This window comes from Cuculus canorus, chromosome 17 (genome assembly GCF_017976375.1).
Source record: "Cuculus canorus isolate bCucCan1 chromosome 17, bCucCan1.pri, whole genome shotgun sequence".
Lineage (NCBI taxonomy): Eukaryota > Metazoa > Chordata > Aves > Cuculiformes > Cuculidae > Cuculus > Cuculus canorus.
In genome coordinates this window covers 1585975-1601421 of record NC_071417.1, presented here as the reverse complement: position 1 = coordinate 1601421, position 15447 = coordinate 1585975, and the positions used below count along the sequence as shown (strand labels likewise).

Sequence of the window (15447 nt, the reverse complement as noted above, 5' to 3'; positions counted from 1 at the left end):
ATGAAGAGCAGGAGTAAACAATGTAATTTAACTTATTCAAAAGGGACAGAATGCTTATTAAAGCTCTGAGAGATGATAAATTAGTGCTTTGCTGCTATTGTTTTTTTCAGATAGAGTTGTCATACGGTAATACTGCAGCAACGAAGGCTGGAGGCTCATGAATTCATAGAGGGGAATGGAAAGTGGGATATGTGGTCTCATGTTTGAAAGTTGGAGTCGGTGAGGCAAAATGTGCAGCCCTGATTCAGGGGAGCATCTTTACACACGTGTGCTGTTCCTTGGAAACTGCATTACATGCTGAAGAGGGATGGTTCAAAATGCCTACTCTGCTGCTGTGAAGACGTATCCCACGCTGGGAGCTTTTACCATAGTTGGGAGGTGTTGTCGAAGCCCTGCTCTAGCTTACAAAACCCTTGTCTGAAATAGTCCCAGAGCCTTCACCTGGAAATGCTCTTTTGCTGCTGCTCCTGTGGCAGCATGCAGAATGTCAGAAGATCATTTGAGGCGCTCTGGTTGTGAAGTTTCGCCCTAAGGAATACTGGGCTGGGGGAGGGAATCGCAAAATGATTCTTATCTTACCTTACACAGAATCTCTTGCATTACTTACTGTGGCATATTGTTTCCTCCCACAGAGTTCTGCTCAATCGCTTTCAGGAAGAGGCTACTCCGTAAGTCATTTTACAGCTAATTCTTTCACTTCTGTTGATGTTGATTGCAGAGGTTTACACTACCTATTGCATAGCCACTGACATGAAAGAAATGCAGAACATAAAAGCCAGAGTTAGAGTACAAGGCTGTCAGGCACCCGGCAGGGAGCAGCCCTGGCGTGTGAGAGCGCATTAAGCTTCTGGGGGCTTCTTCAGTTTAATTTTATACTTACAGGGAGGGTTGCTTTGTTGATTTATAGTAGGTTTCAGCTGGATAGTCACCTCCTGAGAATTAAAAGACATGAGTGGGGAGAGTTTTCAATACCGGTGGGAGATGCTTCTCTCCTTCCTTCCCACATACAGGTTTTCATTTGTGCATTAAATATAAGAATCAAAGACAGAATTACTGAATTTTAAGAAGAATTGTGACCCTCACCAGCGCGAGCAAAATAAAAATCAGTATTCTCTTATTTACAAGCTCTCTTGTTTCCCTAGGAGATTGTTGCAGGTGGTTTTGTCATGGGAGTGCCATAGGTACCACTGCTGTAGGGCTGGTGCTACAGGGCCAGGACAGGTCTGCATGTGTATGCAAATGTAACAGTGATGTTTAATTGACCATTTCTGTTCACATGCCTTTTGTTTGTATGTGCAATAATAACATTTCTTTATGTAGAGGTGGTATAATTATTTGTTTATTTTGGGTTCCTTCGCTGCTCAGCTGTCCAAAAAGGCAGGCACATAGACCTTATTGTATATACCAGTAAGGAAACAGGAGAAGGTGTGAGCGCCTTAGCAATGTCAACATGAAAATACCTGGAATTGCATTATATCTGACTCTCCTAATGGATGTATATGATGTGTAGATAGCTGTTCTGATAGCCCAGTCATTCAGCCACTGTCATGTATACTTCCATTGCTAGTGCAGATGAAGGCATATGCTGGTCTGGCACACAAATCTGAACGAGGATGTCTCAGTCCAACTAACAATTCCTGCAAACGCTTATGGACACTAAGTGCTGATTTTGTGACCTCTGCCATGGTAAAGTTTTGCCTTCTAGGTGTAATGGTCCCAAACTCTTCTTCTTCCCAAGGGCTCTAAATGCTCACTTTTCATAGACCAGAACAAGGATGGATTTTATATACTTCAGGAAGTTGATGTGGTGATTTGGTACACGATTTTTTTTATGCTACTATCACAGAAATTATTTTCTTTCAATAGTTTATGTTGTGTGTTTAGAGCTGTATGATGGAACCTATGAGCTCCTACCTGGTGCTATGCACACAGAGGAAAATTGGTGGGCAGTGCAGAATTTATGGTCTGATTTCATAGCTGTCATGTGCTGTTACACATATTATCAGAAATTCGTAATACAAGACTAAGCCCATTTTCATCATAAATCCATTACAAAACAGCATATGTCTTGAAAAGTCTTGCGATTTTAATGAAATAATGTCAGAAGTTTTTAGACGGTAACGACATGTCTCCCAAGTATCCTCCCATCTAAATCTTTCCAGCCTCCCAGGTGAGTATCATTACTTACTTCATTGAGGGATGAGGAGTTGTTTGTTGTAGGACCAGCTGAGAGCTGCTTCCCAAACATGGGAACAGCTGGATTCATCTAAGCTTCTAAAGGCAGATGCTGTAGCTTCTATTTGTCTGTAAAATGCCATGCATGCATGCCTGTGGCACCCCATAAATAATAATGAATCTTCACAGATTTTATGACTGAGGGCATGGTTTGGGAATTAAACAATTTCCCACTGGCTATAATGTAGGTTGCGAAATCTTAATGGAAAAAGGCCAAAGAATTCTTTCTAGAGTGTCAAGGCCAATAAATCATAGGACTGTTTTTCCCTCCATTGCTGGCTGTTATGAAATTTACTTTTGTCTCTCAGAGAAATGATTTTGAGAAAATCTGTGGCTCCTTTTCTCTGCTTGTGTGGGGATGAGGTTCTTTTATTTAGCCAACCCATAACTTCTCCAGGGAGGCGAGAGCTTTCTGTGTGCCAAGATAGTATTTTGAGATCATGAGTAGTGTGAGCGGGGTCGCTTTTCCTTATGGGTTGTCATTTTCCCTATTAAACTGCCTTCTGCCTCACCACGTACCAGCTGTTGAGGCTGACCATTTCCCTTCAGGCTCCGATGCTGCTCTAAATTGATTTAGCATACGGCAGAGACTATCACTTCCAGCACTGCCAGACCTCGCTGGCCCAGACCTGCATTGGAAGCTGATTCTCTCAGGTGGCAGAGAGATGTTCGAGACAGCCGGCCCCAGACCAGGGGTTGTCCATAGGATCTTGTAACAGTTTTCATTTTCTCTTGAAAGCAGCTGTATCTGAAACACTCTGTCAGTGTTTTGGTTCTGCCCCCGTTTGCATCCAATAGGTTGGTTGTCAGCATGGTGGAAGCACGATAAAGAATAGTGCTAGCAGGAGGCGCGGTGGAGACGCCGACCTTGCGTTGAGTGCTCCTCCCTGTTATTTGTGCTTGGCCTGCGTTGTGGAACACTGTCACTTGTGGAATGATGATACGTATCGTTACTTGGTGAACTTCTTGTACTGGGTTTTGTAAGCAGCTGCTTAAAGACCACAAACTATTTTGTGTGTGTTCATTTCTAATTAGCTCATTTTGAATCTGCACGCTTCACCACTCGCTCGCTTCAGCCGTCCTTGCAGGGATGTTGGCTTTCAGAAACATTTGTAGAAAAAGGGTGTTTTAAGGAAACGTGCATTTACAGAAAGAGGACCTAAAACCTGTAATAGTAAACTTGTGTGAAGAAAGTCAGTGCAAGGTTCAGCTCATCCAGCTGGGCCAGAGAGAGAGAAGGCAAGCGAGGCCCATCTGCGCGGTCAGAGCAGTTTGATGTTGAAAGTCTCAGCAAACCTATATAGGGTACAGACCCTGGAGCTAGAAGTAAGAAGAAAATGAAATGCAAGTATCTAAATAATAATTCCTGGGTGTTGAATATACCCTCATTGACTTCAGGCTTCCCCATGGAGGCTACGTGCCTGAATAAGGACTGTGCTTGAAGTAACTCCATGAAATTCAGGTGTTGTTGAAGTTACCACGTAACCTCTGGTTAACTTCAGCTGCACTTATACTTAAACTGTAGCCTCAAAAGTAGTGCTAACAGTGACTTGGCACATAGTTTCACCGTTTATCTGTAGATACCGCAGCCAGTTCCTTATAAATCTATTTCTCAAAATAAAGTTTTGAACAGCGTTTACTTTTACGTGGATAACGAGACATAGCTATGTCCGTATTGTTTCTGCAAGCTCCTTATCTCATCAGTAGCATGTGTTTCATATCCTTATCTTAATAAATGTATACTTCCGCTGTGCTGAGAAATAGAATGCTAGTTTGTTTATGGAGGTTAATGCCTTACTCCCTTTATGACTTGATGGTTACATATGAGTGATAAACGACTCCAGCCATTTGTCACACTTCCTGCACACACAAATGAGATTAGTGATTTTAGTCAGAAAGGTCTGTCTGTCCTCAGAGCAGACAAAACAGATTTTCGTTTTGGTGGCAGGATGGGAGGCCTGTCTGCCTGAAAATGCACTGATTTGTTTAAAAGATGTGCAAAGAATTAGAAATTGGCTGTATGTCGAGCTTCCTATATTTATCACTGGTATAGATCCAGCCTGTGAACTACTTTTCAAATTTATTTTTGATACTTAAGTCAATCTAGGACTTAAGGTAGTTAGAAGTGATTACAATGAACATAAAATCAGTTCCTACAGTTTGTTATTAATGGCTAAAAAATTGCAATTGTTTATAAGGTTGAGCACATCCTATCGACACACCCAAGCTGTACTTGAGCTTGACTTAGTTTTGAAGAGAGCATGGAAAAGGCTGGATCTGGGAATATCTGGTAGCGTAAAAAAATAAACAAAAAACCTCTTCCAATAAATTATGTAGTTTATTTATAGAGCATCTGTGCAGCTGTTCCTCTTCTGAAATAGAAGGGGTTAAAGTGTGGCGTGAAAAAAAAGGATTAACATGAAAGCATATGGCAAATGGACAGCCGGTGAACCAACCTGTCTGAGTGTACCTTGGAACAAAAGTACAGGAGTGTGAGACGTCTTTGTTTGGTTTTATTTGTTCTTTGAAGATTTTTTTTTTTTTAATAAAAACACTAACATACACTTGGCAACAGCAGCAGCTGATTTTTATTCTGAGCTTCTGTAAAATATCAAAGTCTTTGCAGCCTAGTCAAATCCTTGGCAGCTCATCAAATTCTGTTGATTTTACATCTTCCTTGTTGAGTGCCAGAAACCGGTGTCTTGGATAACTTAGACTGCAGCTCATGGATAGAACGAAATGTGCAGAACACCATAAGGCTTGCAGAGACACTTGGGTCATCCAGAATCAACTCAATGCTATCTGCAGCCTCCTTCTCTTCTGCTTAGTAACACAGCCTGAGGATGATCATCTTGTTACTCAGATGAAGCTGGAACCTGAAGTCGCGCAGGCAAGCGCTGTGTAAGCTTTGAGCACTGTGAGCCCCACTGCATCATCTGCCTGTACCCCAGTCTGCTCCTTCCTGACTCCCTCTCTCCTCCTATAGTGTGGATTTCTGGAACAGGTTTTCCAGTTCCTTCTGATGATCCTTGTAGCCTTCCAGGACTCCTCTCCTGTGCTGTGCGGTTGGTGAGAGTGTAAAGTGGGGTGGTTGCCCAACACAGCTGCCTGTGACTACCTTAGCCACTGAGATCTTTTTAGCTTGTTCCCCCACAAACACTTTCTGGGTCAGCAAGTGCTGAGCTGTAATTCACCTGAATGACAGCATGGAGACAGCGTCCAGCACAGGCAGCTCGTGGGAAGGAGGAGAGATACGAATGACTGCAAAGTACTAGGTAATCATCAGCCTAGGAACCGTTGACTCTTTTCAGGTTTATATACCCTCATATACCCTGTAAAGCTCTTTTCATGGCCTGTTTCAGTTTTATGCCAGCTCAGTGCAATCCTGTGAAACCTTGAAACAGATGGTCCCCACTAAGGAGGCTGTTCCCACGCCAGAGATCCTTGGTGCGTGTGCGGGCAGGTTCACCGTTTCAGTGTAATGGTTACAGAAGCTCGCTGAAGATTATGCCAGCAACATTCCCTTGATCCGCTCTGTGTTTCAAGGATGCTCTTGTGCTTTTAGGCTGGAGACTAAATTGTCAGACTTGGAAAAAACCCTTCAACAGCATCTTTTCTATAGAGTTTACAGCTTTCTGTATAGCTTAAGTCAGTATTGCTTCCTAAACAGAGCGTGGCCCGAGTCCCAAGGTGATGATTATATACCTTACCATCTTTGAGATTGCTGTAAAGAAACTGATGTTCTGTGAAGGATAAATTTCTGCATAAAGATCAACAAAATTATTGCTGTAAAGCATAAAATACTAATGATTGGGAACTCTTGAGTGTGCTTCAGCTCATGGGTGTGGAAGCACGCATGGTGACCAGAGGCAAAGTTGGATTGTAACTGATGGGGTTTCTCCACCTGCCAGTCTGTCACACAGTGATGAAAAATCTCTCTTGTGTAGGTAGGTAACATTTGTTAGCTGGGCTGGAAAATTCATTGTATTTTAGGACCTCTGATAAATTAGCATTTTTCTTTGCCAAAAATCAATATTGGAAGCAGGGCTCTTGTTAGGAATCTAAAACTCCTTGAGCTGGAGCCAAATTTAAATGATAAAAGTGAATTTAATATGTTTTTCCTACAGTAGTGTGCCTGTGGGCTGGCAACGTGAGCAGGACTTTCTGGACGAGATTTATGAATAGGGAGTAATAATTCCAAAATAAGTATCAATCTAGTTTTGCCATGATGCCAAGTATAAAAGAGAGATTATAATTGTCCTTTTCTTCTGGATAAGTCCCCTTCAGGTGGAGCAATACCATGTCTTTGAAGGCAGATACTCCATTAGAAAGAGAAAAGACAAAGGGACTGTAATAAAGTGGTGTGGCCTGTAAGAGCAATGACAGCACAAAGGATTTAAAAATATAGGAAAATTATAATATGTGATAGATACGTAAAGCGTTCTGGAATGAGTTCTGTTTCAGACAGCAGGTATTTTGGAGGGTTAGGAATATAATGGTGGGTGTCAAGCATTTAACCTCCTAAATAGCCTCGCTTTACAAGAACTATCCCCATGTTTAAATTCTCCTGGAGGAGCTGAGTTCATAAGAGTTTGTTTGCTCCGAGTGCTGTGTGGGACGGAGCCAGGTTGCTGTCAGGCAGCGCAGGAACTGACCTCTTGGCTCTGGAGTCTGTTCCATAGCCCATGAGCTCAAATGCTGTTGAGTAATTAGTACATATATTATTCCAGATCCGTGGGAGTTCTTGAGGGTTTTTGAAATGTCCCATGAAAAGTGTAAGCAGAAGTACAAACCTAAATAAACTCCATACTTCAGCTTTACAAATAGTGAGGTCCACGAACTTCCTTGCAACACGTTTTCCTTTAGAAGTTTCCTTTTTGTCAAAGTCTGTTTCTTCTTAGATGACCTCTGTTTTTCATTAGGATGGAAAGTCCCATAAATTTTCACTCATCTCCGCAGCCGTAAGTGAGCACAAAGGGCCCTCTCTGCGCGAGTCCCGCTCTGCCGGAGCCCATGGCCTCGGCAGAGGGGCTGCTGCCGCGGCTCCTGGTGCAGCTGTGCTGGCAGCCCGCTCCCCTGGGCCCTGCGGCCGGAGCGGGATGGGCGATGCTGGTTTCCATAAACCCCCCAGCTGCCGCCAGCTGACACCACCACCCCTTGGAAGCCCCTTAAGGGACGGGATATATGACTTCTGTGTGATTTTTGCGTGCGTGTTTCATCTCCCCTGCTGTTGCCCTTGGCTCGGGGCGCGGGGGGACAGCTCTCTAATCTGACTAGAAAGATGCTATTGTTATACAGGCACATCCCCTGAAATTCCCAGTGCTCCTTGGCTTTTGGGGTAGGATAACCTTGCTGTCACTGGCCTTGCACGTTAAATGAAGAGCTGTCCTAAATCCATCTTGAATTCACCAGCTTGGAAAGGATTACATCCTGCTGAAGAGGAAAGGCAAAGGATTTTGAGAATATCTGGTCTTTATTTCTGGACCTTTTTGATTAAGACTGTCCTGACGCAGTTGTGTCATATATATGCTGTAGCTTTCTTTGTGTGATAGGGCAAGGTATTTGCTTGTGTGTCTCAGCTGTTTTCACATTGTTATTTGCTCTTTTGTCTCTCTTTCCTTACAATCCATTTCCTTGTTTTAACTTACTTTTCATTCTCTTTAACCATCCCAACAAAAAGATGATTAAAACAGACGGTTGATTAGAATCAGAGCTACTTACCTGATGAGCACAGTGAACAGGGGTTAAGCGTTGGGGCCTCTTGGGCTATTTGCTTTTGATTTTTCTTTAGTTCTCTAATAGTCTTGTGCAGTGAGAATTGGCATTGCAAGGGTTTCCAACCTAGAGAAGGGGTTACAATCGCCCATTCCTGAGGGCTGCAGAGTGTGCTGGTGTTTGTTGTGCTGGTTGTTGGGGTAGGTTCCTCAGAGGAAATTCATTATGAGGGGAAACAGGGGTTCACGCTCTCTTGTTTTATCTCATATCTCAATATGCCCTTGCAGAAACCCGCACCCAAAACCACGGAGCGTAAGGGGAGCAGCAGAGGAAATAACAGCACTGCTAACTCAGAGCACTGTTGTAGAAATAAAAGATGAACAACATGTTTTGTTTGCCTTAATAGGAGGTGAACAAGAGGGAACAAGGAAAAGGGATCGAGTGCATGAGCTGCTTTGTGGGTGTTATTGGCATTAGAGAACACCGTCAGTTTTCTTAAAGCATTGTAAGGTGTAGAATATTTAATTGTGCAGCTCAGTGGAATGCCCTGTTGTACTTATGCTCAGGGAGTGATTGCTTATCAGTCCCCAAATGGTTTTCTCTGCATTAAACTGCAACAAAATAAACCAGTCCAGAGAGGGTAAGTTATTTGGGTTGGTGATAAAACCAGTCACCACACATCCAGAGGGTAAGGAAGGTTTCCTGTAGGTTGGAGGTCTTTACTCAATTTCGTCACTTGCATTTTCTCCTTGTCTTCTTTTTTTTTTTCTTTTTTTCCAATCTGGGGTATGTTATTAAAGATAGAGAGAGATCTTCAGTTTCTTCCTTGTCCTAACAGAAGACTTTATTTTACTAAGCAACAGCTGCAATCCTAATTCAGATCTCTCACCAGAGCAAGCTTTGGTAACATGCTGAAGGTGTGGTGGCTCTGCTGTGAAAACTGCAAATGGGGGTGAAATCTGCTGTAGGGTGAGGTTTCTTTCATTCTCGCTTTATGTTTCATCCTGGCTGCAATAAAGTTGGCTGCTAAAATGTGAATATACTGGGGCATGTAATTGTGCTTGCAGTGGAAAGGCAGCGCTGCTCTGTTCCCAAGGGGTGAGAGAAGTGGCACTGTGCTCACTTCTGTAAGAAGGTAGAAGATCAGGGGGGAGCCAGGGTCTCTGCCCTGCCTTGCTCAGAGTGGTTAAGCTTCTACTGCGAGAGTAAAATCACTGCTAAAGAGGCTGGATTTCTCATCTTGCTTGGCTAGAAGAGGAGCATTCAGATGGAAACCTCGTCCAGCCATGTGAAATGTTTCTTACACTGCATCAGTGTCACTTCCCGCCGCCTTTGCGTTTCAGCATCGCAGTTCCTTTTGGTCGGCTCCAGCCCCAGTCACCCTGACTTGCTGGTAATGTTTTAGGAAAGTATTCTTTCTCCTTATAGCAAATAAATAAATAAAGCTGTGAGAGATTCCTCCTTATATGGTGCAAAAGGGCCAGCTGTAATTCTAGAAAGTCAGGGAAAGCAGGGCAAGGGCAGAAATGTAAATGAAACCGTTGCGCGTAACTTGTCTGTGAGATATGAATCACGCAGAAATGGAAGGCCTTTGCGATACCCTTTGGCAGCTGGTAAGGCCGAGTTCTCTGCTTTTTCCTCAGCTCTTTGTTTTATGAAATGGCTCTAGGGAGGTAGTGGTGTGATTCTGAAATTCAGGCATTGCCATACCCAGAAGTTGGTCATTATAAGTATTTTCTTTAAAACCCCATGATCAACCAGACTAACTCATGGAGAAATTTTTAACTTTCAGTTCCAAATACCAGGGTTTCAGCTTGGTTTTCGAGGACTGTAGCTGTTCTCTTCATTTTTCAGCTCATCACAGGTCAGGAACTCGAAGGCACTGAGTTTGAGTAAAACAACTGTTCATCACTCTGAGCTCTGCTTTGTTTTTGTAGGAATTGTCTGCTTCTGTAGCACCTTTGGTTTCATTACTTTTTTTAAAGTTTGGTTTACTGACCTGCTCTTGGAACAGATACAACCACCAAAGCTGCTTTTTAATTAGCCCTGTGGTCCATCCGGTGTGTACGTGCTAACATCTTCACTGTACAATGTACTTCCAATGAAAGGGAACAGCTTGCCATAGAGCCTTGTAACCTTGAGGTCAATTTTGAGCTCAAAATTGCTTTTGATTATGGTGTTAGTACGTGTCTCAAAAAATCCAGCAAGCACTTGTGGTCCTTATGTGGTGCTGCTGAGTTAGACACTCAAATGATATCACAGCTAGATTTAAATGGAATTAACTCCTCTATTTATAGATTCTTTCCAGGTGCATTACTGTGCTACTGGTTGTGAATCTTATGAGTTTTGCAACCATATGGTGGAAAATTGTTGTATAATAGCATCACTGTGGACACGTCTGCAGTGGTTTGTACGGGAATGTAGCCTGATTCATACATTAACTGCCTGCATTTCACCTCTGCTCTATATGATAGATAAGACTTTGTGTGCCTGAACACTTAGACCTAGATCTATAGTATTCTGAGGAACTTTCCTGTCTGATTAATTCACTACATTTGTTCTCCAGAAAGCCTCACGACACTGGCAGTCTTTGAGAAGCGTGTTAGGACTGTGTAGGTCCCCGGTGCTTGCAAACCTCAGTTCAGTTTCTTAGACTGGTATTTCAGTACCTGTAGACAAAAAGAAGTTTTGGGTTTGATTCAGAAGCTATGGGGTGTGGTTCTTAGTTTTTTTTGAACAGAGTCATACTAGATATTGGGTGGGTCATTCTGCCTTTGAAACCAGCTAATCAAAGCAAAGTGATTTTTTGGACCTGTTGTAGCAATTAGAGTGATGTAGATGAAGGATGGTGTAGACTGCATAGTGTGTGCTTTAATTCATGCAGCATCATACTCAGACCTGTTGGCAATTAATTACCAAAGGAAAAAATTTGTTATGTTGAGGTGGGTAAAACATATACCTGTTTGAGTAGATAATGAAACTCTGCTGTCAGCCGCGTGGTTAGCTGCTTTTTTGCCTTCTATAACACGCTTTCTACAAACAGCTAGAGCTGAGCAAGTAAAAACATAACTGTTGTCTGTGGGGTTTCACCCTGCCTTCAGTTGTAGAATATGGTTTTATATTACTCTTCATCAAAATTATTCTTGGTGAACTGATTTCCACATATTGTCAGATCGTTGTAACACCAATTAGAATTCCAAAAGCGATGTCCCATTGTGTCACGTAGTTACAGACACCAAATGGCATCAGTGGGAGAAGTTTCTTACTGACCTCTCTAGGTGAGGACGAGGACTTGCAGGCTCTGGGCAACATGAGCAGCTGGGCAGCTAAGCTTAATGCGATACTCGTAATGAATCAGAGATACAATATTTGTTCTCAAAATTACTCATTTATAAGGCTGTTCTCTATAAGCATTCTTCACAGCAAAATACAAGCATGTGTTGGCACAAGCGTGATTGTAAGGCTCGTGATCAAAGTTAGATCAAACCTCCTTTTCCAGTTCGCAGAACACATTTTCCTCACTGTATTCATGTTGCTCTTCCAAAGCTGTTTGATAGTATCTCAGCCAAGTAGCACACTGATTTAAGAGAAAAAGAGCTTGAAGCATGAAGGTCAGGATATCCCAGTGAAGACGCCCGAGGCCACTGAGCACTGTGTAACTGGCAGGTCTTAAGTTGTAACAGGTGGAGGAGGGTGGTCACAGCCAACTCCTAACCATCATTCCCTCCCACTAAGGACAGGCTGTTCTCTGAAGAGCCCTAATTCTGTTCATTTCTAGAGAACTCGGGGAGAGGGCGGGAGAGAGTAATAAATGGTCCCTTGAAAACAAGAGTCAGTAATACACGCCACGTGACAACCTAGACAGACTATTTAACTGCAGCTGGTTTCCTGCTGAAGATTAATTTCAAAGAGATTGTGAGAACACTCGAACAGGAAGCTGCAACTTCACCAGACAGTTTCGGTATCAGTGTCTTATCTGTGGTCATTCCACTCTACAGCTTGCGGCTAGCTTCTGGTTAGCAGAGAAAGACACTTTGAGCTGAGTTGGCATCAGTTCCCACCTACTTAATCAGTTAAGTTGTGAGCCGTGTGGTTAGCTCTAGTCCCCTGGTTGTCTTGTGGATTGCCAGTGACAGGAAGGTGGAGATGCATTGAGTGGTTCAGACAGAAATAGCTTGGTTATCTGGTCACCCCAGAGACTGATAAAATTATGTGAGCTCTTTTCTGAGAAGACATGAAAAAAGTAGAAACTGTTGTCTCTAGCCACCTGAAGAGTTTTCAGCGTCAAGGGAAATTTTGCTTATCTTAAAAGCCTCAAAACTGTTCACCCATCTTCACCGCTGCAGCCCACAGCAGTGGTTTCGACTCTCAATGTATGGAATGAAGCTAGCAGACTGTCACGTGCAAAGCTGTAAAATCTTATTGCGGAAACGTTATAGATCAAATCTTCCAAAATTACTTCGGCACTTCAGGTTCGGAGATGAACAGCTTGAAAGATACGAGAGGAACCAGTCTTTTCTGAGGGAGCATGTTGCATATTTTTAGAAAAGTTGGCCTCTTTGAGTCTCTTCTCAGGAGTTTGGGCATGCAAAGTGTTGAGTCACTTTTCAAAGCACAGCCTGCTTGGTGAGCCTGGACTAGTCTGGAGCCAAAATGATGGTGGCTGTGATATGGGCATCAAAGGTTGAAACAGGTAGTCATATCCTTGGGACCATTTAGGGCGTGTAGTTTGGTTTTGTCATATATTTGATGAGCAAACCTCAGGATAAGAATGTACAAGCTTCAGAGGGAAACCTTGAGCAAATGAGGTTTTAAAGTAGTGCTTTTGAAGAGGCCCTGGGCAGGTGGCTCTGAGCAAACCTCAGTGCCTGAGTTTCTCTGGCCTTAAAAGGCGATAGTGGTACTCGTTTCATTTGTACAGTGAGATGTACAGATGGGGAATGCTTTAATATGTACTAAAATGGGAAAGGCAGTTCTGAACAGAAGGTCCAACTAGTTTTTGTGTCTTGTGCCTGGCATCTAAAGAGCCCTGTGCTGCTTGTCCCCTACGTGACCATCCCTCTCCTCGCACCAGGCCCCTCAGCTTCTCCTGTTCCCCGGCTGATGTCCTGTGGGTGCTGCCGAGCAAGCAGCTGGCGTGCCTTACAGCTGTGGGGGAGAGGCTCCCGTGGCCAGGCCAGAGCCCTCACGCCCATCGGGCCGTCGCTGGGGGCTCTTGTGCCCTCCTTGGTGCCAGCCTTGTGATAGAAAGTGGGCTCAGAGGCAGGACTGCGGCAGCACAGCCTCACCCTCTACCTGTCTGTCGTCAAAACATCATGCTCAGTTCGCACAATCTGCTGCGTATTTTGTAGCGGTGACGATCACCATAATGGGATCCTGCTTGTCCGTTGTTTTGTGTAGGTTTTGAAATAAAGCCTACGTGTTTGGAAGGGCATGTGTCTGTGCGGGAGGCATGTGGGATGCTGTTGTCTGCTTACAGCGCTTGGCTCGGGCTCTGTCAGTGACAACCATAACAATCACTGCATTTTTGACTCTAAGCTATTTCCTTTCCTGGTGCAGATTATGTCTGGTATGCATAACGTGTTAATTTAACAAAGCAGTTCTTTTGATACAGCTTTAATTTTTTAACAACAGCTCGGAGGCAGTGATGTACAGATTATATAGTGTCAGTTTCCCAATTAAAGTTTTACAGGAAAATACTCCGGTTTAGCTTTAAGCTTGTGTTGAATTCTTCCTTCTGGCACTTGTGCAAATGGAAACTGTGCTATTGCAAAGCATCCATTTGAAACCTTGAAATATTTATTGAGGCTGCATTGAATACTGAAGCAGGAATCTTCCTGTAGGCTTGTTGATGTCTGTCATACGCATATATTTTGCAATTAAATGTCTGTAAGCTTGTGCGTTTGCATGTGTGGTTGGTTTCTTGTGTTTCATTTTTTGCAGGTTTGTTGTTGTTACGCTGTTTTTCCTGAGAAATGTATTTAATGCATCCCTTTTAAGAGTTCATATGAAATCTTATCCAAGTCAAGACCACATCTTTGATGTAGAGCATAATGAATAGTGAGACTCTTGCTAATTGTTGTGCGGAACACTGAGGAGGTGGCTAAACTGCTGCCCTTCCTAGAATGTTAGACCTTGTGAAATCATTCCTGTGGCATAATGTGCCTGTTTGGAGTATGTGGGATGGAGAACACTTGAAAGGACTAGAAGAAAACATTTCATTCTTAAAACACTACTCCCAAACAGAACAATTTTATAGGTATTATTCCTTCCCCCTTTCCCTTTCTTCCCAGCCCTTTGTCTTGGATAAAATCAGGTCAGTGACTTTTCCTGTTTGTATCACCTGGCAGCAACAGGGACTGACATATCCAAAATTGTCAGCTGCTCTAAGAAGGCCTGTGAGCCAGAGTGTACTCCAAGGGATGTGGTTGTGTGGAGTGTAAACTGAGACACAAAGGGCAAAGCAGCATAGCACTGGCATTAGACAGGACTGGAATACAGCAGCTCCAATGACGACGGAACACGGCAGTGCGAAGCTGCAAAACCTTGTGCCCTGGTCTGTGCTGTCTTGGTGACAACTCTTCAAGTCCGACCAGAGGCGTGGTCCAGCTCAGAAGGGTCTCACCCAGCTTGAAGTTATGACTGGAAGTATCAGGTAATTAGTTTAGACTAACCTGCAGCCTGCAGTAGCGTTAGTCACTGCCGGATTTGCAAAGAAGCGTGGTAGTATGAAGGTCTCTGCAATTGCATCTAAATTTGGCTGTTAGTGGGGAAAGTACAGCGGCTTTTACTGGAGAGTGAGCGTGACCTCTGAACCTGCGGCAACCCAGCAGGCTGGGACTGGGGCACGCAGCTTCTCTGCCTTCAGAGTCTGAAATCTCTGCTGCCAAAGTGCCAAAGAAGCCCCCTGGCCTGCTTTGAAACCAAATGCTGCCATCTCTTGTTTTTATCATTCTCCTTGTTTTCTTTCTTTTTCTATTTCCAGCCGATCTCTTTGGATTAGTCCTACTGCTAGATAATTATGACTTTCATATCTACATCTTTTTCTCAAGCTTGGCTGCATTATTTTTGGGCAGTTATTGTAGACTTTTATTTTTAAAACATATTGTGTCCTTATTTGCATATTTGCATTTCAGAACAAACAAACAATGATATTTTTCTCACAGTGCATCATTCCTTGCATATTTTCCTTAACAAGTAGAACTGTTTCAAACATGCTAGAATCAGCTTCATTACATGAATCCTATTTATGGATCCTATTTAGAGGATTGGAAGGGAGGGAATTAAAGGAGCTGTTTCCACAAACACTGTGTCTGGTGCCATGTGAGAAGGTAGCATAAGAATTGGTTAATAATATTTCAAAGAAATTACAGCAGTTCCATAGAAGACAGGCCTGCCTTCCTCCCTCTCTCTCCCTCCCCCTCCATCCCTCTTCCATAGAGACCAAGGGCATGAGCAGAACAGAACACACAGATCTGTTATGTTGCTGTACTATGA

At 43.3% G+C, this 15447-nt stretch overlaps 1 protein-coding gene across 22 annotated transcripts in view; it reads left to right on the top strand.

The window, feature by feature from the left end:
- FBRSL1 (fibrosin like 1) overlaps positions 1-15447 on the top strand; it is a 539160-nt gene that overhangs the window by 245198 nt on the left and 278515 nt on the right. For 18 of the 22 annotated variants that reach the window (XM_054082211.1, XM_054082227.1, XM_054082219.1 and 15 more), the window contains one exon: positions 633-668. The exons of the other annotated variants lie outside the window; for them this stretch is intronic. In XM_054082211.1, the coding sequence (XP_053938186.1) occupies positions 633-668 (36 nt within the window). The remainder of the gene's footprint in view (positions 1-632; positions 669-15447) is intronic. 22 annotated transcript variants of the gene reach the window in all.